The 25,617-nt window shown below is 39.7% G+C and overlaps 1 protein-coding gene across 2 annotated transcripts; it reads left to right on the forward strand.

Moving 5' to 3' along the window:
* The first annotated feature begins 8,760 nt into the window (after positions 1-8,760).
* Positions 8,761-16,606, forward strand: sumf2 (sulfatase modifying factor 2). Of its 2 annotated transcripts, none has more exons than XM_034178170.1 (9): positions 8,761-8,913; positions 11,332-11,479; positions 11,559-11,673; positions 12,507-12,551; positions 12,629-12,779; positions 14,297-14,352; positions 16,017-16,101; positions 16,230-16,371; positions 16,458-16,606. In XM_034178170.1, exons 1-9 carry the CDS (start codon positions 8,856-8,858, stop codon positions 16,537-16,539), a joined length of 882 nt encoding a protein of 293 aa, XP_034034061.1. In that variant the 5' UTR covers positions 8,761-8,855; the 3' UTR covers positions 16,540-16,606. The 2 variants fall into 2 exon arrangements, with proteins under 2 accessions (XP_034034061.1, XP_034034062.1); XM_034178171.1 differs by having other exon boundaries at positions 8,766-8,913; positions 11,335-11,479.
* Positions 16,607-25,617: the final 9,011 nt, after the last annotated feature.

The following is a 25,617-nucleotide window of genomic DNA, read 5'->3' on the forward strand; positions in this document are numbered from 1 at the left end:
TAGCCCGATCCTGTATTCATTTACTTGTACAGTAGTGTTCAGAATAATAGTAGTGCTGTGTGACTAAAAAGATTAATTCAGGTTTTGAGTATATTTCTTATTGTTACATAGGAAACAAGTTACCAGTAGATTCTCACAAATCCAACAAGACCAAGCATTCATGATATGCACACTCTTAAGGCTATGAAATTGGGCTATTAGTAAAAAAAAAAAAAAAAAGTAGAAAAGGGGGTGTTAACAATAATAGTAGTATCTGCTGTTGATGCTACAAACTCAAAACTACTATGTTCAAACTGCTTTATTAGCAATCCTGTGAATCACTAAACTAGTATTTAGTTGTATAACCACAGTTTTTCATGATTTGTTCACATCTGCGAGGCATTAATTTTGTTGGTTTGGAACCAAGATTTTGCTGGTTTACTAGTGTGCTTGGGGTCATTGTTTTGTTGAAACACCCAGTTCAAGGGCATGTCCTCTTCAGCATAAGGCAACATGACCTCTTCAAGTATTTTGACATATCCAAACTGATCTATACCTGGTATGCGATATATAGGCCCAACACCATAGAAGGAGAAACATGCCCATATCATGATGCTTGCATCACCATGCTTCACTGTCTTCACTGTGAACTATGGCTTGAATTCAGAGTTTGGGGGTCGTCTCACAAACTGTCTGTGGCCCTTGGACCCAAAAAGAACAGTTTTACTCTCATCAGTCCACAAAATATTCCTCCATTTCTCTTTAGGCCAGTTGATGTGTTCTTTGGCAAATTGTAACCTCTTCTGCACGTCTTTTATTTAACAGAGGGCCTTTGTGGGGGATTGCAAATAAATTAGCTTCACACAGGCATCTTCTGTCACACACTTACAGGTAACTCCAGACTGTCTTTGATCATCCTGGAGCTGATCAATGGGTGAGCCTTTGCCATCCTTGTTATTCTTCTATCCATTTTGATGGTTTTCTTTCTTCCACACGTCTTTTTTTTTTTATCCATTTTGAAGCATTGGAGATCATTGTAGATAAACAGCCTATAATTTTTTTGCACCTGTGTGTTTTCCCCTCTCCAATCAACATTTTAATCAAACTACGCTGTTCTGAACAATGTCTTGAAAGTCCCATTTTCCTCAGGCGTTCAAAGAAAAAACATGTTCAACAGATGCTGGCTTCATCCTTACATAGGGGTCACCTGATTCACACCTGTTTGTTCGACAAAATTGATGAACTCTTTAGTTTGTTTAGCAAACTGATTGTTATAAATAAAATAGCTAAAATCACATGTATATAAGACCCTTCGGCTGTTCCCTTGTTTTCACTTGGGGTTGCCACAGCAGATCCAAGGTGGATCTATATGTTGATTTGGCACAAGTTTTATGCCTGATGCCCTTCTTGATTAACTCCACATTACTTTGAGAAGCATGGCAGAGGTGGGGTTTGGACTTGGGCCCTCCCGCACTGAAACCTCCATCAGATTGTGTGGCACGTTGGTCGGTGCAGAGCCGTTTTCAGGTCTCTCCGTGGATGTTCAATCGAATTCAGGCTGGGCCACTCAAGGGCATTCACAGAGTTGTCCTGAAGCCATTCATTTGATATTTTGGCAGCGATTAGTGTCAAGTGTCCTGCTGAAAGATGAAGTGTTGCCCCAGTCTGAGGTCAAGAGCGCTCTGGAGCAGGTTTTCATCCAGGATGTCTCTACATTGCTGCATTCATCCTTCAAACCTCTCCAGTCTCCTAGTTTCTGCAGCTGAAAAACATCCCCACAGCATGATGCTGTCACCATCATGCTTCATTGTAGGGATGGTATTAGCAAGGTGATTAGCGGTGCCTGGTTTCCTCCAAATGTGTTGTGGCAATCAATCAATCAATCAATCAATTTTTTTTATATAGCGCCAAATCACAACAAACAGTTGCCCCAAGGCGCTTTATATTGTAAGGCAAGGCCATACAATAATTATGTAAAACCCCAACGGTCAAAACGACCCCCTGTGAGCAAGCACTTGGCTACAGTGGGAAGGAAAAACTCCCTTTTAACAGGAAGAAACCTCCAGCAGAACCAGGCTCAGGGAGGGGCAGTCTTCTGCTGGGACTGGTTGGGGCTGAGGGAGAGAACCAGGAAAAAGACATGCTGTGGAGGGGAGCAGAGATCGATCACTAATGATTAAATGCAGAGTGGTGCATACAGAGCAAAAAGAAAAAGAAACAGTGCATCATGGGAACCCCCCAGCAGTCTACGTCTATAGCAGCATAACTAAGGGATGGTTCAGGGTCACCTGATCCAGCCCTAACTATAAGCTTTAGCAAAAAGGAAAGTTTTAAGCCTAATCTTAAAAGTAGAGAGGGTGTCTGTCTCCCTGATCTGAATTGGGAGCTGGTTCCACAGGAGAGGAGCCTGAAAGCTGAAGGCTCTGCCTCCCATTCTACTCTTACAAACCCTAGGAACTACAAGTAAGCCTGCAGTCTGAGAGCGAAGCGCTCTATTGGGGTAATATGGTACTACGAGGTCCCTAAGATAAGATGGGACCTGATTATTCAAAACCTTATAAGTAAGAAGAAGAATTTTAAATTCTATTCTAGAATTAACAGGAAGCCAATGAAGAGAGGCCAATATGGGTGAGATATGCTCTCTCCTTCTAGTCCCCGTCAGTACTCTAGCTGCAGCATTTTGAATTAACTGAAGGCTTTTTAGGGAACTTTTAGGACAACCTGATAATAATGAATTACAATAGTCCAGCCTAGAGGAAATAAATGCATGAATTAGTTTTTCAGCATCACTCTGAGACAAGACCTTTCTGATTTTAGAGATATTGCGTAAATGCAAAAAAGCAGTCCTACATATTTGTTTAATATGCACTTTGAATGACATATCCTGATCAAAAATGACTCCAAGATTTCTCACAGTATTACTAGAGGTCAGGGTAATGCCATCCAGAGTAAGGATCTGGTTAGACACCATGTTTCTAAGATTTGTGGGGCCAAGTACAATAACTTCAGTTTTATCTGAGTTTAAAAGCAGGAAATTAGAGGTCATCCATGTCTTTATGTCTGTAAGACAATCCTGCAGTTTAGCTAATTGGTGTGTGTCCTCTGGCTTCATGGATAGATAAAGCTGGGTATCATCTGCGTAACAATGAAAATTTAAGCAATACCGTCTAATAATACTGCCTAAGGGAAGCATGTATAAAGTGAATAAAATTGGTCCTAGCACAGAACCTTGTGGAACTCCATAATTAACTTTAGTCTGTGAAGAAGATTCCCCATTTACATGAACAAATTGTAATCTATTAGACAAATATGATTCAAACCACCGCAGCGCAGTGCCTTTAATACCTATGGCATGCTCTAATCTCTGTAATAAAATTTTATGGTCAACAGTATCAAAAGCAGCACTGAGATCTAACAGAACAAGCACAGAGATGAGTCCACTGTCCGAGGCCATAAGAAGATCATTTGTAACCTTCACTAATGCTGTTTCTGTACTATGATGAATTCTAAAACCTGACTGAAACTCTTCAAATAGACCATTCCTCTGCAGATGATCAGTTAGCTGTTTTACAACTACCCTTTCAAGAATTTTTGAGAGAAAAGGAAGGTTGGAGATTGGCCTATAATTAGCTAAGATAGCTGGGTCAAGTGATGGCTTTTTAAGTAATGGTTTAATTACTGCCACCTTAAAAGCCTGTGGTACATAGCCAACTAACAAAGATAGATTGATCATATTTAAGATCGAAGCATTAAATAATGGTAGGGCTTCCTTGAGCAGCCTGGTAGGAATGGGGTCTAATAAACATGTTGATGGTTTGGATGAAGTAACTAATGAGAATAACTCAGACAGAACAATCGGAGAGAAAGAGTCTAACCAAATACCGGCATCACTGAAAGCAGCCAAAGATAACGATACGTCTTTGGGATGGTTATGAGTAATTTTTTCTCTAATAGTTAAAATTTTGTTAGCAAAGAAAGTCATGAAGTCATTACTAGTTAAAGTTAATGGAATACTCAGCTCAATAGAGCTCTGACTCTTTGTCAGCCTGGCTACAGTGCTGAAAAGAAACCTGGGGTTGTTCTTATTTTCTTCAATTAGTGATGAGTAGAAAGATGTCCTAGCTTTACGAAGGGCTTTTTTATAGAGCAACAGACTCTTTTTCCAGGCTAAGTGAAGATCTTCTAAATTAGTGAGACGCCATTTCCTCTCCAACTTACGGGTTATCTGCTTTAAGCTACGAGTTTGTGAGTTATACCACGGAGTCAGACACTTCTGATTTAAAGCTCTCTTTTTCAGAGGAGCTACAGCATCCAAAGTTGTCTTCAATGAGGATGTAAAACTATTGACGAGATACTCTATCTCCCTTACAGAGTTTAGGTAGCTACTCTGCACTGTGTTGGTATATGGCATTAGAGAACATAAAGAAGGAATCATATCCTTAAACCTAGTTACAGCGCTTTCTGAAAGACTTCTAGTGTAATGAAACTTATTCCCCACTGCTGGGTAGTCCATCAGAGTAAATGTAAATGTTATTAAGAAATGATCAGACAGAAGGGAGTTATCAGGGAATACTGTTAAGTCTTCTATTTCCATACCATAAGTCAGAACAAGATCTAAGATATGATTAAAGTGGTGGGTGGACTCATTTACTTTTTGAGCAAAGCCAATAGAGTCTAATAATAGATTAAATGCAGTGTTGAGGCTGTCATTCTCAGCATCTGTGTGGATGTTAAAATCGCCCACTATAATTATCTTATCTGAGCTAAGCACTAAGTCAGACAAAAGGTCTGAAAATTCACAGAGAAACTCACAGTAACGACCAGGTGGACGATAGATAATAACAAATAAAACTGGTTTTTGGGACTTCCAATTTGGATGGACAAGACTAAGAGACAAGCTTTCAAATGAATTAAAGCTCTGTCTGGGTTTTGGATTAATTAATAAGCTGGAATGGAAGATTGCTGCTAATCCTCCACCCCGGCCCGTGCTACGAGCATTCTGACAGTTAGTGTGACTCGGGGGTGTTGACTCATTTAAACTAACATATTCATCCTGCTGTAACCAGGTTTCTGTTAGGCAGAATAAATCAATATGTTGATCAATTATTATATCATTTACCAACAGGGACTTAGAAGAGAGAGACCTAATGTTTAATAGACCACATTTAACTGTTTTAGTCTGTGGTGCAGTTGAAGGTGCTATATTATTTTTTCTTTTTGAATTTTTATGCTTAAATAGATTTTTGCTGGTTATTGGTAGTCTGGGAGCAGGCACCGTCTCTACGGGGATGGGGTAATGAGGGGATGGCAGGGGGAGAGAAGCTGCAGAGAGGTGTGTAAGACTACAACTCTGCTTCCTGGTCCCAACCCTGGATAGTCACGGTTTGGAGGATTTAAGAAAATTGGCCAGATTTCTAGAAATGAGAGCTGCTCCATCCAAAGTGGGATGGCTGCCGTCTCTCCTAACAAGACCAGGTTTTCCCCAGAAGCTTTGCCAATTATCTATGAAGCCCACCTCATTTGGCACTTTGATAGAACTTTAAATCCTGTGGGTGGTGAGCCCAGAGTTAACATGTCACTAAGCATTTAGGAATTACAGACATTTTTATTTTCAGTGTCCATCAGCTTGATTGACAAACTAAATTTTTGTCCAATTACAGTTATGGAAGTCTGTTAACCCTTTAAGAATTGTCTTGGTGGCTTCCCTCACTAGTCTTGCATGTCAGTTTTTGAGAACTGCCTACTCCAAACAGAACGACCATACAGAATCATATTGTTTGCATTTCTAAATGATTGATGTAAATACGGCAGCAGCAAGAAGGTCTTGGGATTGTTTCCCATTTGTGTAGAATTTGCATATTCTCCCTGTGTTTGTGTGGGTTCCCTCCGGGTGGTCTGGCTTCCTCCCACTTCCAAAGAGGTTTGAGATTAAACTCTGCATTGTGTAAGTATTGCGTATCCACTCCCTCCACCCTCTGGAAGCAAACTTGCAGTCTCTGGCATAGGAGTCAGGCACGCTTTTCAGGAGGCTAAAACCCATGGACCCGTCTGGGCAGAGCATCTTTCGGCATTGGGGTGGAGGGGGTGAGGTATACTGATTACCATATGCACAGTGACTGCTGCTGAGCTCCATCACACCATTGTGGCTGAGTTTGTCTATCATAGATTGGCGTCCTGGTCCAGGGTGTAACTACCCCATGTCTCACCTTACTGACCCCTTGACTGGAGTAAGTGGGTAAAGAAAAGTACTTATGGCATCTAAACATACAACTCCTGGCAAACATTATGGAATCACCGGCCTCGGAGGATGTTCATTCAATTGTTTAATTTTGTAGAAAAAAAGATCAGACATGACACAAAACTAAAGTCATTTCAAATGGCAACTTTCTGGCTTTAAGAAATCAGGAAAAAAAAATTGTGGCAGTCAGTAACGGTTACTTTTTTATACCAAGCAGAGGGAAAAAAATATGGAATCACTCAATGCTAGGAAAACATGGAATCATGAAAAACAAAAGAATGCTCCAACACGTCACTAGTATTTTGTTGCACCACCTCTGGCTTTATAACAGCTTGCAGTCTCTGAGGCATGGACTTAATGAGTGACAAACTACTCTTCATCAATCTGGTTCCAACTTTCTCTGATTGCTGTTGCCAGATCAGCTTTGCAGGTTGGAGCATTGTCATGGACCATTTTCTTCAACTTCCACCAAAGATTTTCAATTGGATTAAGATCCGGACTATTTGCAGGCCATGACATTGACCCTGTGTGTCTTTTTGCAAGGAATGTTTTCACAGTTTTTGCTCTATGGCAAGATGCATGATCATCTTGAAAAATGATTTCATCATCCCCAAACATCCTTTCAATTGATGGGATAAGAAAAGTGTCCAAAATATCAATGTAAACTTGTGCATTTATTGATGATGTAATGACAGCCATCTCCCCAGTGCCTTTACCTGACAAGCAGCCCCATATCATCAATGACTGTGGAAATTTACATGTTCTCTTCAGGAAGTCATCTTTATAAATCTCATTGGAACAGCACCAAACAAAAGTTCCAGCATCATCAGCTTGCCCAATGCAGATTCGAGATTCATCACTGAATATGACTTTCATCCAGTCATCCACAGTCCACGATTGCTTTTCATTAGCCCATTGTAACCTTGTTTTTTTCTGTTTAGGTGTTGATGCCTTTCGTTTAGCTTTTCTGTATATAAATCCCATTTCCTTTAGGTGGTTTCTTACAGTTCGGTCACAGACGTTGACTCCAGTTTCCTCCCATTTGTTCATTTGTTTTGTTGTGCATTTTCAGTTTTTGAGACATATTGCTTTAAGTTTTCTGTCTTGATGCTTTGACGTCTTCCTTGGTCTACCAGTATGTTTGCCTTTAACAACCCTCCCATGTTGTTTGTATTTGGTCCAGAGTTTAGACACAACTGACTGTGAGCAACCAACATCTTTTGCAACATTGCGTGATGATTTACCCTCTTTTAAGAGTTTGATAATCCTCTCCTTTGTTTCAATTGACATCTCTCGTGTTGGAGCCATGATTCATGTCAGTCCACTTGGTGCAACAGCTCTCCAAGGTGTGATCACTCCTTTTTAGATGCAGACTGAGCAGATCTGATTTGATGCAGGTGTTAGTTTTGGGGATGAAAATTTACAGGGTGATTCCATAATTTATTCCTCAGAATTGAGTGAGTCCATATTTTTTTCACTCTGCTTGGTCTAAAAAAGTAACCGCTAATGACTGCCACAATTTTTTTTTCTTGATTTCTTATAGTGTTTCTTAAAGCCAGAAAGTTGCCATTTGAAATGACTTTAGTTTTGTGTCATGTCTGTGATCTGCTTTTTTTCTACAAAATTAAACAACTGAATGAACATCCTCCGAGGCTGGTGATTCCATAATTTTTGCCAGGGGTTGTATATGGACTATGCAAATGGCTGCAATTCCTAAATGGTCAATACAGTATTTTTGGTAAACCCTTTAAATTAAAGCTAACTGGGTACACTGCAAGCACGTCTTGCTTCGTTTCAGTTCTGTTGTGGTTGTGTAATGAAACTAAATTATATCAATACTTAGGATCTGAGGGTAGATAATCCTGTTTGTTGTGTCCGCTTATTAAATTGGACTATTTTATGTAATAATGTAATTAGTAAATTGTTTATTTTATTGTAGACAATTTTTCTACAAAATCCACGATTTTCGGCTTTTGTCATGTTTTTGAAACAGATTGGCTGCATGAACTGATCATTCTGAAAACCAATCCAATTGCCGTTCTTTAAAAACAACAAAAAAAAGTGGCGCCTAAATTTATAGATTAATCTGTTGTTGAGTATAGTCTTGGAAAAGCGTTTTGATGATGGAGATCATGGTAAGTAAAAAAACAAACGAGCTTTCACATCAAAAGTTGCTCTGCAGCTGGGTTTTTCCATGAAATCCCAGCTAATATAGAAAAAACACACACACAAGCAAATCATAGAAGTAATAAAAAGCATGTTTATTATTATTATTATCAAGGTTGGGTAGGATTACTTTGAAAGAATACATGTGGATTACATGTATGTACATACATTTGGATTACTTGTAATCTGATTACTTTTGGATTACATTTCAAAGTAATCTTACCCAACCTTGATTATTATTGCTACTATTATTAAGTTGTTTATTTTATTGAAATACCATTCTCAACTTTCGATTCAGATAAAACATGGTTTATAGTGCGGAACGGCTTAATATAGTTTAGTTTACTACACGGAGCCTTTTTGTGGTTGGACACGTTTCCGCCAACTTTTTGACTTTTGTATTTGTAAATGCCAAAATTTAGTTCTTCAGGCAGTGTTTGGTAAAAAAACAAAAAACAAAGTATAGTAGAAAATGAATATGAAAAGTGTTAAGTGGGTATCTGTTGTGATGTTTTTATCGTCGGTAGCAGGTAAGAAATGTCACACTTTGGAGTTTAAAGAAGCCAAAACCACCAAGAGTTAGCATACATATATAAACCGAATAAAAATCCTACCGAATTGTATTATCTACGTCATCTCCACATGATTATGTTCTTTTATGAAGCTCTCCTCTCAATAAAAGTACTGCTATATATATATATATATATATATATATATATATATATTACATATTTGATTGGTATTATGGTGCCACTTGGTGTGTTTAAAACCCACCACATATATGCAAAGATATGTACTCTCATAAAAACCTGTAATGGCACGAAGCGTTTATTAAAGCTACAGTCTGTAAAATGGAGTGTCGTCTTTTGGGCTCCTGCATCAACATGGCGGCCTCCATGAGGGGGCCCACTCCCATGTAGATACGAAATGTTTGTTCTTGGCTTATGTGTCAATGCAAGCTACTTTCATTTAGCTTACACAGACACTGATGATATCGCTACAAGGTTTGATCTCAGTCTGAAATGTGGTCATAAATCAGCTTATCATTAAAAAAATGCTCAGTGGTGGCACCCATGGAAATCTTGTCAAGGACCACCAAGAGTACCCAGATCCATTACAAAGTGTTAGTCATATCCAGCTTCCAGGTTGGTCAAAATATCACTATTCGGCAAAATCAGGCTAGTTAATTTTTCACGCTAGCGACTCTAGCTAAAGCTGGGCACACGCTGTGTGACTTTAGCAGTGTTTTTGTGAAATTCCTCCTCTAATTTTACAAGTAAATTGCACAAGATGTAAAGCCAGGCTCAGGTTTCATAGGCCCACACTGTGGTCCAGTGGACAGCTTCAGCAAGACAGCTCACACTCTATGTATGAAATAAACATATCGGACACTCCACCCCCCAAAACCAGAACTGTGTGGCTGTGTCAGAGAATGCTTACAACCAGTTCCATGATGTAGAAGCTCATAGGCCAATATTTATTTTTATTTATTTATTTATTTATTTTGAAATTGAGGAGACTAGTGTAAGAGCAAATATTCACTTGTGCAGAAAGAAAGTAATTTCAGTTTCAATGATGCAGTGAAGGTTAGCTATAGCATGTCAAAGCAGGTATATTTTTTCATGGTTTTCTCCCATCAAAATGTGAATGATTTGGGCTCATTTTTTATCTATTGCATAAACTGTTTTTTCATCCTCTGCATAAGCATATTATTGTTTTGTGTTGATGAGAACAGTGCACACCTTATTTGAAGTGAGAAATTGGTTGTCAGCACTGCACCTGCTTTGGCCCAGAAATCATAAAAATACCAACATAACCTATTATTAAGCTGTCAAATTATAGAATATGGCAATTGCCAGTCAAAGTACATTGTTCAGCAGAAATTTGTTTTTTTGTAACTTTAAATATAGAGTGACAGTATGTAACGTCAGTCACATATAATTATGCAATCATTCAGATTTTGCCTTTGATTTGTAACATGGCAAGGACCAGCAGAATGACAGTTGCTTGCAACCTTATATCCTAGAATTGAAAGAGTTGTTAACCCTGTATAGTTTGAAGATAAAGTTGCAATAAAGTTAGTAGTAGTATTGTATTGAGTACCACCAACTTGTACTAAGCACCAACAAAGTTTCCTCCCGCTACCAAGTAGACCTTGTCCCTATTATGTCTTCCACAAGATAGGAACATTCAGGGGTTGTATGTTTTAAGTCCTGGTCACTTAAAAAAGGCCTGCTTCCTCTCTGAATATAACGTCAGTCACCATGGAGACACATGCTGTCTTGGCCATTTTTGCCATTCTGTGTGTGCATAAACCTCCAATAAAAAATAGATGCCGACTTATAACGTACAAGCTAATGCAACTTTAGCTCACCTTGTCAAAATCATTAACTTTCCAGGCAGCTGCACATTGGCAGCTATTTCCTCCCAATGTTTTTCTCTGGTATTTCTGCCGTGATAGGTTAAGGAGGACAAATTAAGGGGGCTTGCATGCTGCTGCCACAGCTTAACCAGGTGAGACTCGTCCAAACCACATGCTGTGTCGCCATGTTTTCTCCTGTTTTCGCACAGGCAGAGTGAGAGGGGAAGACACTCATTGGAATGAGAGGAATCGGTTCATCGCTGTGCTTCAACTGTGCAATACCCTCACGAGGGGCGACCAAAAATGTCTGACATGTCAGAACATCCAGCCATCCGATTGCGGGTTGGGAGAAGTTAATCGCCTGTCGTTACCCCTTGCACACTGCACAACAATAATATGCACACATGACAAAGCCTGACTCAAAAAAAAAAAAGAAGTCATACTGCTCAGAATTTGGCTTAAAACAGACTTAAATATCATAGTGTATGCCCATCTCAAACTAACCCCCCCACCCGCCCCCACCTCAACAATAACAATTTGCACAAATGCAATCTTGACTGTCAGATTGATTCCTGGTGTCACTCAGCAGCAGATGAGATGTTGTACATACCAGGAGGAAAGATGGTGATGGGAACCAATGCAGCTGACGGCAGAGATGGAGAGTCTCCAACCAAAGAAGTGACACTGTCACCGTTTAAAATCGACAGATATCCCGTCACAAATGCTGATTTCAGGTAGCTGCTTTAAACCTGTGATTGTTGCTGCTGGTAACGTCAGAAAGAATAAACCTTCACTTTTGAGTGTCATCCACAGAGACTTTGTGAGAGCGCAGAAGTACAAAACTGAAGCTGAGACTTTTGGATGGAGTTTTGTGTTTCAAGACTTTGTGTCAGAAGAGTTGAAAAGCAAAGTCACACAGAGGATAGAGGTACTGTGGTAGAATACTGCATGTGTACAGTAAGTCCATATGTATCTGGACAGCGACGCAGCTTTTAGCCGTCAATAACAACACCTGAGAGTTGAAAGCCAACACTCAGCATGAGGTGGCAGGACAGACACTCTGAGTTTTCCAGATCATTACATCACTGTCTTTGTGTGTGTGTTTGTGTGAGTAAGTGAGTGAGAGAGAGAGTGCAGTGCCCCATTTTAAAAGGGTGAAATGTAATATTACAATCAGATGCTGGGCTGTTTTGCTGTAGTTGTGTATTATTATTAATTTTACAAATCAGTAGATAAAAGGTCTAAATTTGAGTTCAGTTAATTCGGTCATTAAGAAACGTAAAGAGTATGGCACAGTACGATTAATCTTTCCACAACAGTCCAATGACAACTGTGCATGAAAACATGACTGCATTAAGATACATAGATATACGTATATCTTTACCTGTTAAATCATTATATTAAGAACAATTTAATAATTTAATTTGGAAAGGACACAGCTTGGAAAAATAGGGGGGAAACTCCCCTATAAATTAAGTGTGAAAGCAATAAAACCTTAATAATGCTATCAGCAGGAGACACCTATGCTTTATCCCCTAATCCACCAGGGATAAAAATCTACATATGACGATCCATATGATACCAGTCACTGAAATACACATGATAACACACATGATAGATGTAAAGGACTTAGCAGAATCAGACTCTGTGGTTCTAACAGAGAAAAGTAGCATGATAAAAGAAAACCTTGTAGCCTGCTGCCTTCTTTTTCCACTTTTAATTCTGCGTAGTATTTGTTAAACTATTTTTGTCTCCTTTTAGTCTGCTCCTTGGTGGTTGCCAATAGAACGAGTATTTTGGAGACAGGTAAGATCATGTGTGTACTTACATTTGCTCTTTATGTTAGTTCCTAATTTCGACTTCTTTGGTCTTCTGTTTTGCAGCCTGCAGGTCCTGGTTCAGGTATTCGGGAGCGCCTGAACTTCCCAGTGGTTCAGGTGAGCTGGAACGATGCCCAGGCCTTTTGCCGGTGGAAGGGGAAGAGACTGCCTACTGAGGAAGAGTGGGAGTGGGCTGCACGTGGGGGACTGCAAGGTACCTATTATATACACTCTAAGTAGACATCTTTAACAGTGTGAGAACCACAGATGAAAATACCATAGTATACGGTATTGTATTTGCATGAAATGTACACAGTCATAACACATTTTTAGTATGTGGATTAGTGGTTGTAATTAATCTACATGACAAATAGTCTTATTAATTACCGGTGTTCACCACTGTTCACCCCCGTTTGCTTGCTTGTTTGTGAACAGCCTGTAACCCACAATTTTTCATATATCTTTATAAAATTTTTACAGAGGATTCATATTATGATAAGCAAGAACTGATTCAATTTTCAAGGTCATAGATTAAAGTCAGGTTAAAGAGGGCAGCACGGTGGCTTAGTAGTTAGCACTGTTGCCTCACAGCGAGAAGGTAATGGGTTTGATTCCCACCTGTGGCCTTTCTGTGTGGAGTTTGCATGTTCTCCTCGTGCTTGCGTGGGTTCTCTCCAGGTGCTCCGGCTTCCTCACACATCCAAAGACAGACAGGTTAGGTGGATTGGAAACTTTAAATTGTCCATTGGTGTGAGTGTGTTTGTTTGTCTATATGTGGGCCTGTGGTAGACTGGTGTCCTGTCCAGGGTGTACCCTAACTCGCGTGAGCGTGTTTGTTTGTCTATATGTGGGCCTGTGGTAGACTGGTGTCCTGTCCAGGGTGTACCCTAACTCGCGGTCTATGACTGCTGGGATAGGCTACAGCCCCCCGTGACCCTTAACTGGAGTAAGTGGTTGAAGATGAGTGAGGTTAAAGTCAGGAAAAATCTAGGAAAATTGGAAAAATCCCTGTCCTTTAACATTGAACAAATTTTTAAAAATTCACAATTCTGTCAAAAAATGGTAAATGGACTGCATTTATTTAGCGCTTTTCCATCTGTATCAGATGCTCAAAGCACTTTACAATTATGCCTCACATTCACTCATTCACACAGACACACTCACACACCGATGTCAGGGTGCTGCCATGCAATGCACTCACTACACACCTTGAGCAACTAGGGGATTAAGGACCTTGCCCAAGGGCCCTTAGTGATTTTTCGGTCAGGCTGGGATTTGACCTGAGGATTCTCTGGTCTCAAGCCCAATGCTTAACTGTGATGCCATCACCTCCCACCACTATACCATCACTTCTTACTTACACTTGGTTTAATGTCGTCGCACTTCTTCAGTTTGACTTGGTCAACAGGAAGCTGTGTGAGGTCAAGCCCCACTTTTTCTGTTATCCTGTATTTCTTAGTTTTGCTTTCATGAAATACCTGACAGATGTCGTGGATGTGTCGATATCTTTTTTTTTTCTCATTTCAGTGTTCTTCCAGTTAGGATAGAATCTGGCCAGTGGTCTTGGGCTAACGTTTGAGACCACTGTGCACAACGATTCAGACATTTTGTGCTTTATGTATGGTTTGATATGAAGCTTAAAAGTGACCCATTCACATTTTTATAATAACTGTGGGTCGTGACTCGTGACTTTAGCTACTTATCTGATCTTATCTCTGTTTTATCTGCCAGGTCGGACTTTTCCTTGGGGGAACAAGTTCCAGGTCAACAGGTCCAACCTGTGGCAGGTGGGCCCTCTGCACTAATCCATATTGTAGCTTGAAAGAGACCAAACCTGTCAAAATCAAGATGTTTTATTACAGAATTAGAGGATACAGAGTACAGACTTCCACCAAGGCTGACCATCCACTCATCGACCATATGGAGGTCCACATCCAAATCACCAAATACAGTTCTGAAAACTGTTTTTTACAGATACCCTGTCACTATATAACTGTTGGCAAAAACATAATTTTCCAGTGTAACTGAGATAAAAGTAACAAGATTGGTATAATATTATATAGGGCTTGATTTCTATTTAAAAAGTAGAAATAAGGCAAAATAGTTTGTTCCAGATTTCTCATTATTTCAGCTACATTTTTTGTTTGATTCATATTTTTACCTCTGCCTGTTGGCGGAACAGCCATTGAATACTTTAGTGCATCCAGAGCATTATCTGGATCTGCATTAAATTTTTGGTTTACTAACAGTTGAATATTTACAGCTTTAATGGGCTTTCATGGATTTTTCTTTTAAGAAATTGCTGAAAATGTAAAAACAACTAGAAGTCCTAGCTTGCAATGGTAGAAATAACAGAACAAAATTCCTAGCTTATCATCACCACCTCTTCCCTTCACCATTGCCACCCTTTTAAACTTTTAAACCCTTTTTAAAAACATTTGTTTTTAAAAGTCTTTTGAACGAAGATGTCTTTCCAAAAAAAAAAGAGAAACAAACTTTCTTTCTGATGGTCTGCAGTGAGGATACGTGTGAACTGAAGCCAATGACTGCTGTCATTAGTGTATCCATGCTTGTACACTCAGTAGCTCCCCTCCACCCATCACTGAAATCACCGTCAGACCGTCCATTACCTTTCAGCACAACTCCTCCTGATCTGGTTGGTGGATTTACTTGAAGCTTCACAGAGTGGTAGCATACCATTTGAAGATGTTTATGGAGGAAAATAATTCTGGTCCAACATCTTTAAGAGGAGATAATTGGACTTTAGTTATTGTTTTTAAACATCATGTTTGTCAGTTGCATGTTTGTCAGTTGGCTCTTCAGTAATTTATTTTATTGAACTTGCTCACAGATCTGTTTTCTCTTACAATTTTCCGATTTACTTTGTCACCTCTCATTATTTTTAGGATTACAGTCATTTACATTTTTAAACAGACAGTTCTTTCAAAAAGAATAGTAGACACATAATGAATGTTTATGAGTGCAATGGTAAGAATAAGTGTAGCTGGAATGTTCAATTCAATGACGCTTCACTTCATTGAATGGAACATTCCATCTTTCAATGATTGAAAATTTTTTCCTTTGCATGAATGGAACGCATTCATTATTTGTTTTATATGACACCTAAATAGATCATAGTCAAGGCAAGCTTCCTCATATCATGGACACATTTTTATGAAAAGGTTGAACCATTTTTTCAATAATGCCACATGACATACAGTCCACCAATCATTTGACAAGGACAAGATAGGATTAGGTGTTGTATAATAAGGCCTACCTTGATAGCACATTTGTACATGTGCTATATACTCAACAACTGACATACATGCGTTGTATTTTATACAGTCACCAGCATTAATGTGTAGGTACCTTAGCATATCTTTGGCTTTGACATGGATGAAGTTTTCTAAACAATAATCAACTAGTATCCTCCTCCCCCCCCCCAATTTAGGGCTCGTTTCCAGTTGGAGACACTGCAGAAGACGGGTACCATGGCATCTCCCCCATCACAGCTTTTCCTCCTCAGAACAGTTATGGTAACTATCATGGAAAATGAAATAAAACACACCAACCATGTGGGCAGGTTCAGAAAAAGTAGTTAAGAAATGTGTTTCCACCAAGCAGGCTCTGAGGGTTTATCATGGTTTATTCTGTTCTTTTACAGGTCTGTACGACATGTTGGGAAACACGTGGGAGTGGACGTCCACCTACTTCCCTGGAGCACGCACCATGTACGTACTGCGTGGTGCCTCATGGATCGACACAGTGGATGGCTCAGCCAATCACAAGGCACGACTCACAACCAGGTGAGTTATCGTTTATGTTCATTCTGAGCACAAAGCAAGAAGAGGCCATTCTGACTGACTGATGGCTGTGATTGTGTGTCCTCCAGGATGGGCAACACTCCTGACTCAGCCTCGGATAATCTGGGATTCAGATGTGCTAACAGTGATGGACAAAAAACAGAACTGTAGCGATGAACAGGCAGTGTGTGAATGGAGGTGATGTTGTTTTAACCACATTGATTCAGAAGATGTGTGCAGTCTTGATGAACAATGACGAAAAAGCTGAAATAACAGAAATTGATTTGTGTACTTCTCCTGTGGAGAATTGCTGTCTTGCTGTTGTAATTTAATTAATTGTGGGTGTGTGGTGGGGGGTGCTTTAAAAATGCAAACATTTATCCAGAAAACAGTGGAATATTTAGAAAAAAACATTACTTTCAAATAAAATTTCCATCCTGTTTGACATTATCAGATTTTTGGGGCACATTTATGAAAAATATGAGTTATTGATTTTTGGCCACGAGATCCTTATTGTTTGGCCATTGGAGCAGGATGACTGTTGTTAAATGTTTGATATTTGGAATTAATAGGACTGAAGACAGACATGCAGACAATATTGGAGTTTAAAATTTAACAGGTTTAGTGATGCAGATTGGCTTGGAAAGAGAAACTATATCAGCCCCCCATATGGTTTCTGAACTTTCCAACAATACCAGTATGTGCAAACATGAGTGTAGGAGGATTGATGTTAGGAACTCCCATGCTGTATATTTTTTGTGTTCTTTTCAGTCAGGTTCATAAGTATTTGGACAGTCTTGGAATTTTTGTTGTAATATATTTGGAATTGAAATGAAACAATCAAGACGTGCTTGTAGTGTTCAGGTTCAGGTAACTTTATTTGTACCCGTAGGTATATTTGGCTTGCAGCAAACAGAAAACAGAAAAAAGGCGCCCATGTTAGTCAACACAACAACAACAATAAAAAACACTAAAAATACTAACAAAGAACATACACAAAACAAGTTAAACACCACCAAGGACTCACAGCCTTAAAACCACTAAAAAGATGGTCAGCTTAAAACTAGTTTGCAAAGGGCAAATAAATAAATAAGTATATAAATATCTAAATATAACCATATGCAAACCTACTAAGATGTGTTCAGTTGCACAATTGCTGCTGGGACAAAACTACTGTAGCGTTTTGTTCTACACCTTGGGACTCTAAACCTACGGCCAGAAGGTAGAAGCTGAAATTCATTAGCCAGGGGGTGGGAGTCATCAACTATAATGCAGTTGGTTATCCGCTGTAATTGTTTAGTGTACAGGGACTCTAAACTCAGCTGCGATTCACCAATCAACCGACTGGACCATTTAATGATCTGACTCAGTCTGTTCCTATCCTTCAATGTCAAACTGCCAAACCATGCCACCAAAGAAACAGCTTAAACAGATTCAATAAAAGCACGATAAAATAGTGTAGACTTACAGCTGTGTTTCAACACATAAAAAATATCTTAACCATTTTGGAGTTATTGACATTTTTTCCGCTGTGACACAGTAGACTGGATGTCACTACACGTGTGTGGGGAGTCCGTCAGTCATGCAGCATTTCACTTCTAAGCAAGATAAATTCTGTTTGTATATACATTACACATAGTGACACTAACATTACACATAGTGACACTAAGAAACCTGTAGATTTTTGTCTCAAAAGGTCAAGGTCACTGGAGCTTACTTGTGAGCACAATAACATTTTTTTTTCTTTTTTTTTTGATTGCCATCAAATTTGGCATATGTGTTTGGTATACTGATCAGCAGATGATGTCACATTTCCTTGGAAGTCTGCACTTAGCAGAAAGATTTTCCTGGTTTATAGAAACATACGCTGGATTTGAGTTTACCATGGTCTAAAAGCATGACCTCATATTTCTACACTGTTCATGCACCAGGACATCAAACAATTCCACTGCACCTCCTCTTTGAGAGAAAGAAAGAGAGAGAGCGAGAGAGAGAGGAAGAGAGTGGTCTTTTTCTTCAAGGCATTGAGCTGCTCTGCATGTCCGCTTGTGCTGAATTGACACCCGAGCTTTCAGAAGCCCAGAATGAACCATCAGCCACAGGAAAAGAATAAGACAAAGCTTGCTGTCTGAACTCATTCTTAAAGTTTTAAACATGCACAAAACTCAGCGGACATTGGCTGACAAGGAACTCATTTTGTGCTTTATAACAGCGCTTTATAAAATGAACTGTATTCATAAAAATAACAGCACACAGCCCCAAACTGTGTGTTCATTCAGTATCCTTTGGTAGATCATGGTGACATCTGTGCATTTGTGTGTTGTCTGTGCATCCTTTGAGTGACCTCCAGCCTCTGCGTCTCTTCTGTGTTTGTTTGAACATGCTCCATAATTCACAGCGAACGTGGTGTCCTGTGTGCTTCCACTGAGCATGCCTTGTACGATCTTGGCGGGCGCTGTGCGTTCCTTCAGTGTCCTGTGGCATCCTCCTCAATTATCCGGTTGCACAATGCGACGCAGAACAGACTCCGTACCTTTATAATGGGCATTTAATTGCCTGATTATCACCACTTGTGTGTTAGGTATGGTGACCCCAAGAGCCCTATTGATTTTGGTGTCAAAAGGTCAAAAATCACTGGACTGTATTTTGTTAATGCCTTCCACAGAAAAATGTCCCTTATCGGTGGTAAGCTTATCAAGGTTTGCCTAGGACACAGTGGGTTAGTGCAGGGTACAACCCCTGGCAAAAATTATGGAATCACCGGCCTCGGAGGATGTTCATTCAGTTGTTTAATTTTGTAGAAAAAAATCAGATCACAGACATGACACAAAACTAAAGTCATTTCAAATGGCAACTTTTTGGCTTTAAGAAACACTATAAGAAATCAGGAAAAACAAATTATGGCAGTCAGTAACGGTTACTTTTTTAGACCAAGCAGAGGGAAAAAAATATGGAATCACTCAATTCTGAGGAAAAAATTATGGAATCATGAAAAACAAAAGAACGCTCCAACACATCACTAGTATTTTGTTGCACCACCTCTGGCTTTTATAACAGCTTGCAGTCTCTGAGGCATGGACTTAATGAGTGACAAACAGTACTCTTCATCAATCTGGCTCCAACTTTCTCTGATTGCTGTTGCCAGATAAGCTTTGCAAGTTGAAGCCTTGTTATGGACCATTTTCTTCAACTTCCACCAAAGATTTTCAATTGGATTAAGATCCGGACTATTTGCAGGCCATGACATTGACCCTATGTGTCTTTTTGCAAGCAATGTTTTCACAGTTTTTGCTCTATGGCAAGATGCATTATCATCTTGAAAAATGATTTCATCATCCCCAAACATCCTTTCAATTGATGGGATAAGAAAAGTGTCCAAAATATCAACATAAACTTGTGCATTTATTGATGATGTAATGACAGTCATCTCCCCAGTGCCTTTACCTGACATGCAGCCCCATATCATCAATGACTGTGGAAATTTACATGTTCTCTTCAGGCAGTCATCTTTATAAATCTCACTGGAACGGCACCAAACAAAAGTTCCAGCATCATCACCTTGCCCAATGCAGATTTGAGATTCATCACTGAATATGACTTTCATCCAGTCATCCACAGTCCATGATTGCTTTTCCTTAGCCCATTGTAACCTTATTTTTTTCTGTTTAGGTGTTAATGATGGTTTTCGTTTAGCTTTTCTGTATGTAAATCCCATTTCCTTTAGGCGGTTTCTTACAGTTCGGTCACAGACGTTGACTCCAGTTTCCTCCCATTCGTTCCTCATTTGTTTTGTTATGCATTTTCAATTTTTGAGACATATTGCTTTAAGTTTTCTGTCTTGACGCTTTGATATCTTCCTTGGCCTACCAGTATGTTTGCCTTTAACAACCTTCCCATGTTGTTTGTATTTGGTCCAGAGTTTAGACACAGCTGACTGTGAACAACCAACATCTTTTGCAACATTGCGTGATGATTTACTCTCTTTAAGAGTTTGATAATCCTCTCCTTTGTTTCAATTGACATCTCTCGTGTTGGAGCCATGAATCATATCAGTCCACTTGGTGCAACAGCTCTCCAAGGTGTGATCACTGTTATATGGCTGGGGGGGCCTGGCTGCCTTTTTGTTTCTGTCCTTTGTTTCTCCTTCCAGGTGGCTTGCATTTGGGACTGAGTGGCTGTGTTGCTGAGGTTATCAGGACCTCACCCTGATCACCTGCGGCTCGTCAGGACTCGCAGCTGAGGTGCATCTATATGGATTGGAACATGGTGGCATTTAAGACTGGAGTATACAGTGTGTATTTGCCAGAGACTCGACCTTGTGACCAGACGGGTGAGATCGTCGTCTCGGGAGCCATCTCATCATCAGTGGATGCAGAGAACGTCCAGGGTTTGATGCACGGTCTGTGAAAGAGGAGGGGGTGAGGTCTCACGCTCGTCAGCACACTTCCTGAGGTACGTTAGATTTTGTGACTAACATTTATACAGTCAGTAAATGTGGTGTCCCTCACACCTTTTTATATTGAGCTGTATGTTAGTCATGTATCGGCTTCCACTGCAGTGGAGTTATGTGAACTGGATGTTCCATGCCTGCAGGTTGGGAAGTTGATTAGTAATCAAGCCAGGAAGTGTTTGCTGTTTGTACACCTTTAAGTGTTCTCTCTGTGTGTAGAGTGTGGACTCACATAATGGTTCCTTCTTTCACAGACTCGGTTTGTTGCGGCCACCTGGGGGGTGTCGGCGGGGTCCTTGGGTCCGAACAGCTTCTGGCTCCGGACCGTTAGCGCTGCTGGGAGCGCACCACGCCAGACCGCACCTTCTGTTATTTTTGTATCACTGTTATGTATTAAATTCAGTTAGCCTTTGTACCGTGCTCTGCTTATTTCATACTGGGTCCTTCAAACGCTAGTCAGTTCTCCGAGCTGCGTCCGACACATAACAATCACTCCTTTTTAGATGCAGACTAACGAGCAGATCTGAGTTGATGCAGGTGTTAGTTTTGGGGATGAAAATTTACAGGGTGATTCCATAATTTATTCCTCAGAATTGGGTGATTCCATATTTTTTTCCCTCTGCTTGGTCTAAAAAAGTAACCGTTACTGACTGCCACAATTTTTTTTCCTGATTTCTTATAGTGTTTCTTAAAGCCAGAAAGTTGCCATTTGAAATGACTTTAGTTTTGTGTCATGTCTGTGATCTGCTTTTTTTTCTACAAAATTAAACAACTGAATGAACATCCTCCGAGGCCGGTGATTCCATAATTTTTGCCAGGGGTTGTATGTGTTTGTTATATTTTGAGGCTTTGAAAAGCCTAGGAACACAATGAAAGACCCACATTCCAAAAATCAATCAGTAATATGCCTCACCTGATGTTTTTACTGTTGTGTTGGAAATGTGAAAAGGTTGAGTTTGTTCTGGTACAACCCCAATTACAATGAAGTTGGGACATTGTGTTAAATGTAAATAAAAACAGAATACAATGATTTGCAAATCCTCTTCAGCCTATATTCAATTGAATACACCACAAACACAAGATATTTAATGTTCAAACTGATAAACTTTATTGTTTCTGTGCAAATATTTGGTCATTTTGAAATGGATGCCTGCAATACATTTCAAAAAAGTTGGAACGCGGCAACAAAAGACTGGGAAAGTTGATGAATGCTCAAAGAAGCCATTCACAAACAAAGATGGGGTGACGATCACCACTTTGTGAACAACTGCATGAAAAAAAATAGTCCAACAGTTTAAGAACAATGTTTCTCAATGTTCAGTTGCAAGGAATTTAGGGATTCCATCATCTACAGTCCATAATATAATCAGAAGATTCAGAGAATCTGTAGAACTTTCTACACATAAGCGGCAAGGCCAAAAACCAATGCTCGTGACCTTTGATCCCTCCGGCGGCACTGCATTAAAAACTGATACTGTGTAAAGGATCTTACTGCATGGGCTCAGGAACACTTCAGAAAACCATTGTCAGTTAACACAGTCCGTCGCTACATTTACAAGTGCAAGTTAAAACTCTACCATGCAAAGTGAAAGCCATGCATCAACAACAACCAGAAACACTGCTGCCTTCTCTTGGCCCGAGCTCATTTGAAATGGACAGACGCAAAGTGGAAAAGTGTGCTGTGACCTGATGAGTCCACATTTCAAATTGTTTTTGGAAATCATGGACATCGTGTCCTCCAGACAAAAGAGAAAAAAGACCATCCAGAATGTTACTAGCGCAAAGTTCAAAAGCCAGCATCTGTGATGGTATGGGGGTGTGTTAGTGCCCATGACATGGGCAACTTACACATCTGTGATGGCACCATCAATGCTGAAAGGTACATCCAGCTTTTGGAGCAACACATGCTGCCATCCAAGCAACGTCTTTTTCAGGGACGTCCCTGCTTATTTCAGCAAGACAATGCCAAGCCACATTCTGCACGTGTTACAACAGCGTGGCTTTGTAGTAAAAGAGTGCGGGTACTAGACTGGCCTGCCTGCAGTCCAGACCTGTCGCCCATTGAAAATGTGTGGTGCATTATCCATCCATCCATCTTATACCGCTTAGTCAAATTAAGGGTCGCAGGGGGCTGGAGCCTATCCTAGCAGTCATAGGGCGTGAGGCGGGGTACACCCAGGACAGGACGCCAGTCTGTCGCAGGGCCACAAACAGACAAACACAGACACACCCACACGCACACCTAAGGACAATTTAAAGATTCCAATCCACCTAACCCGCATGTCTTTGGATGTGGGAGGAAACCGGAGCACCCGGAGGAAACCCACGCAAACACGGGGAAAACATGCAAACTCCACACAGAAAGGCCCCGGGAATGGAACCCACGACCTTCTCGCTGTGAGGCAACAGCGCTAACCACTAAGCCACCGTGCAGCCTGTGTGGCGCATTATGAAGCGCAAAATACGACAACAGAGACCCCAGACTGTTGAACAACTGAACTCGTACATTAAGCAAGAATGGGAAACAATTCCACCTACAAAGCTTCAACAATTAGTGTCCTCAGTTCCCAAGCGCTTATTGAGTGTTGTTAGAAGGAAAGGTGATGTAACAGAGTGGTAAACATACCACTGTCCCAGCTTTTTTGAAACGTGTTGCAGTCATCCATTTCAAAATGAGCAAATATTTGCACAAAAACAATAAAGTTTATCAGATTGAACATTAAATATGTTGTCTTTGTAGTGTATTCAGTTGAATACACTACAATACACTGTTCGAAATAAACAGTTTTTCATTCATTTTCATTCATTCATTCATTCATTCATTCATTTTTCATTCAATATAGGTTGAAGAGAATTTGCAAATCATTGTATTCTGTTTTTATTTACATTTTACCAGTAGTGGGCACAGATAACCAAAAAATTAACTTCGATAACAGATAATCAGATAACTGAAAAGTTATCTTTGATAAAGATAAAACAATAAACCACCCAAAAATGTATCAGAAGTTACAGATAACCGATAAATTCCAATGTTGTCTCTGGTACATTTGCAACTACTAGTAAAACAAATTTGTTTTAATGCCACAATAACTTCTACTAATATTAAAAGTAACAACAGACCCACACACTAAGACCACACTTTTGTCTTTGAACATTCTGTCCCTACTGGAAGCTCTTGTTTACTACAGAGCTCCCAACACAGAGGTACCCTGAGAGCAGCTATGAAGCCAGCTCTTTATCAATTACAACACTCCGGTCAGGCGGAGGTCTTGAAAAATAAAGTCATGCTGACTTATGGTTTTGATTTATAAATAACATTAATACCGATACAATAACTCCATTAATGTCAATTCTGTCATTTGTACAAAGTTAAAATATAGCATATATCTTTTAATGTTGAATAATGCACTAATTCTGAAGTTTTGTAACAAACACAGACAAATCGCAAAGGATTCTGGGTAGAAGTGCCTCTGCTAAACACTGATTGGTTCAGTCAGTCATTATGTAAACCAACACGTTAATGTGATGTCTGTCGTGTGTTGGTGTTCATTTTTTTATTTGTAAAAACGGGCATTTTTACGGAGCCCTGGAAGTGTCATCGCAAAATGTTTTGCATGTGGAGAGAATGTGCGCACGTTTTATGATGTTGTAAAACGTGCTTTACACTGTGCGAGATGATTTTTCATGCAGGAATTTTTTGGACCGGGTTTCAGGTTATTCGCGTGTCCTGCATCGTGTAGTGTACATGGAATAACAAGCTGCGTTTAACATCACAGGACCACCTCCTGATCGCCGATCGTATGGTCCAATGAAAATCAAACCTGTTTGATATTATTCTGGTCGGCCGTTGTGAGGTTATCCTCCTGCTGAAAAGCTACAAGCATCCAACCGCTCGCACTGTGCCTGTGCAAACACTGCAGCGCTGTCTTGTAATGTTATTATTATTATTATTTTTTTTTTTTGCTGTTGTTTTTGTTTTGTTTTTAAACTTCATTTGTAAAAAAAAAAAAAAAGCCATTTGCAAAGCCAAAAAGTTGATTTGACAATCATCTGATATAACCGGGGTCAAAACAAATACAACACTGCCATGTACTGGTTCCAGACGCTTAGTACTTAGGGCGAATACTGCCATGAACACTACTGGCCAGTAGATGGCAGTAGAGGCCTTGAAAACAAAATTCCAGATAATCCCTGTCTGCTACATTTACAATGTGTGGAATTTAACAAACGCAAATACAATAACAACGTCTATAAACCCAGAGAATATATTCAAGAGAGTTTTAGGCACTAGAGTTTAATGCTGTTGTCCGTGGAGCCTGAACAGAGTGTCTGAAATGCATTTGTCCTGTCGTGAGATTACATCATCCTACCCATAATGCACTGCTGGGCTCAGCATGTGCTCACAAAACCTTAAAAATTAGCACATTACTTGAACACTAAAACATATAATATTTTCACTTTATAAAACTTCAGACATGACAGTAATTTTAAATAACTTGTCCAAAATTAGTTTAGTTAAAGTTTGAACCATAAGCTAAAAATGTATACCTCTGGATGACTTAGGTGATATTGCCAGCATATTGGTATGGTGTTAAAGGAAATGTGTTTTTTTTTTTGTGTGACCACTTCTCCTTTGTCTGTAGAGGATAGAGACATTTTTCGTAGAAGCAGCTCTCTTCTGTTTGCAGAGAGTGTAAGTGTATATCTGTTAGAAAACTTTTAACAGGTAGATGCTGAACTGATTTTAAATTTTAGAAATGCTTGTCGCTGTTAAGCTTTATCGGTTTAAAAGTTATCGG

The sequence above is a fragment of the Thalassophryne amazonica genome, chromosome 9 (assembly GCF_902500255.1).
Source record: "Thalassophryne amazonica chromosome 9, fThaAma1.1, whole genome shotgun sequence".
NCBI lineage: Eukaryota > Metazoa > Chordata > Actinopteri > Batrachoidiformes > Batrachoididae > Thalassophryne > Thalassophryne amazonica.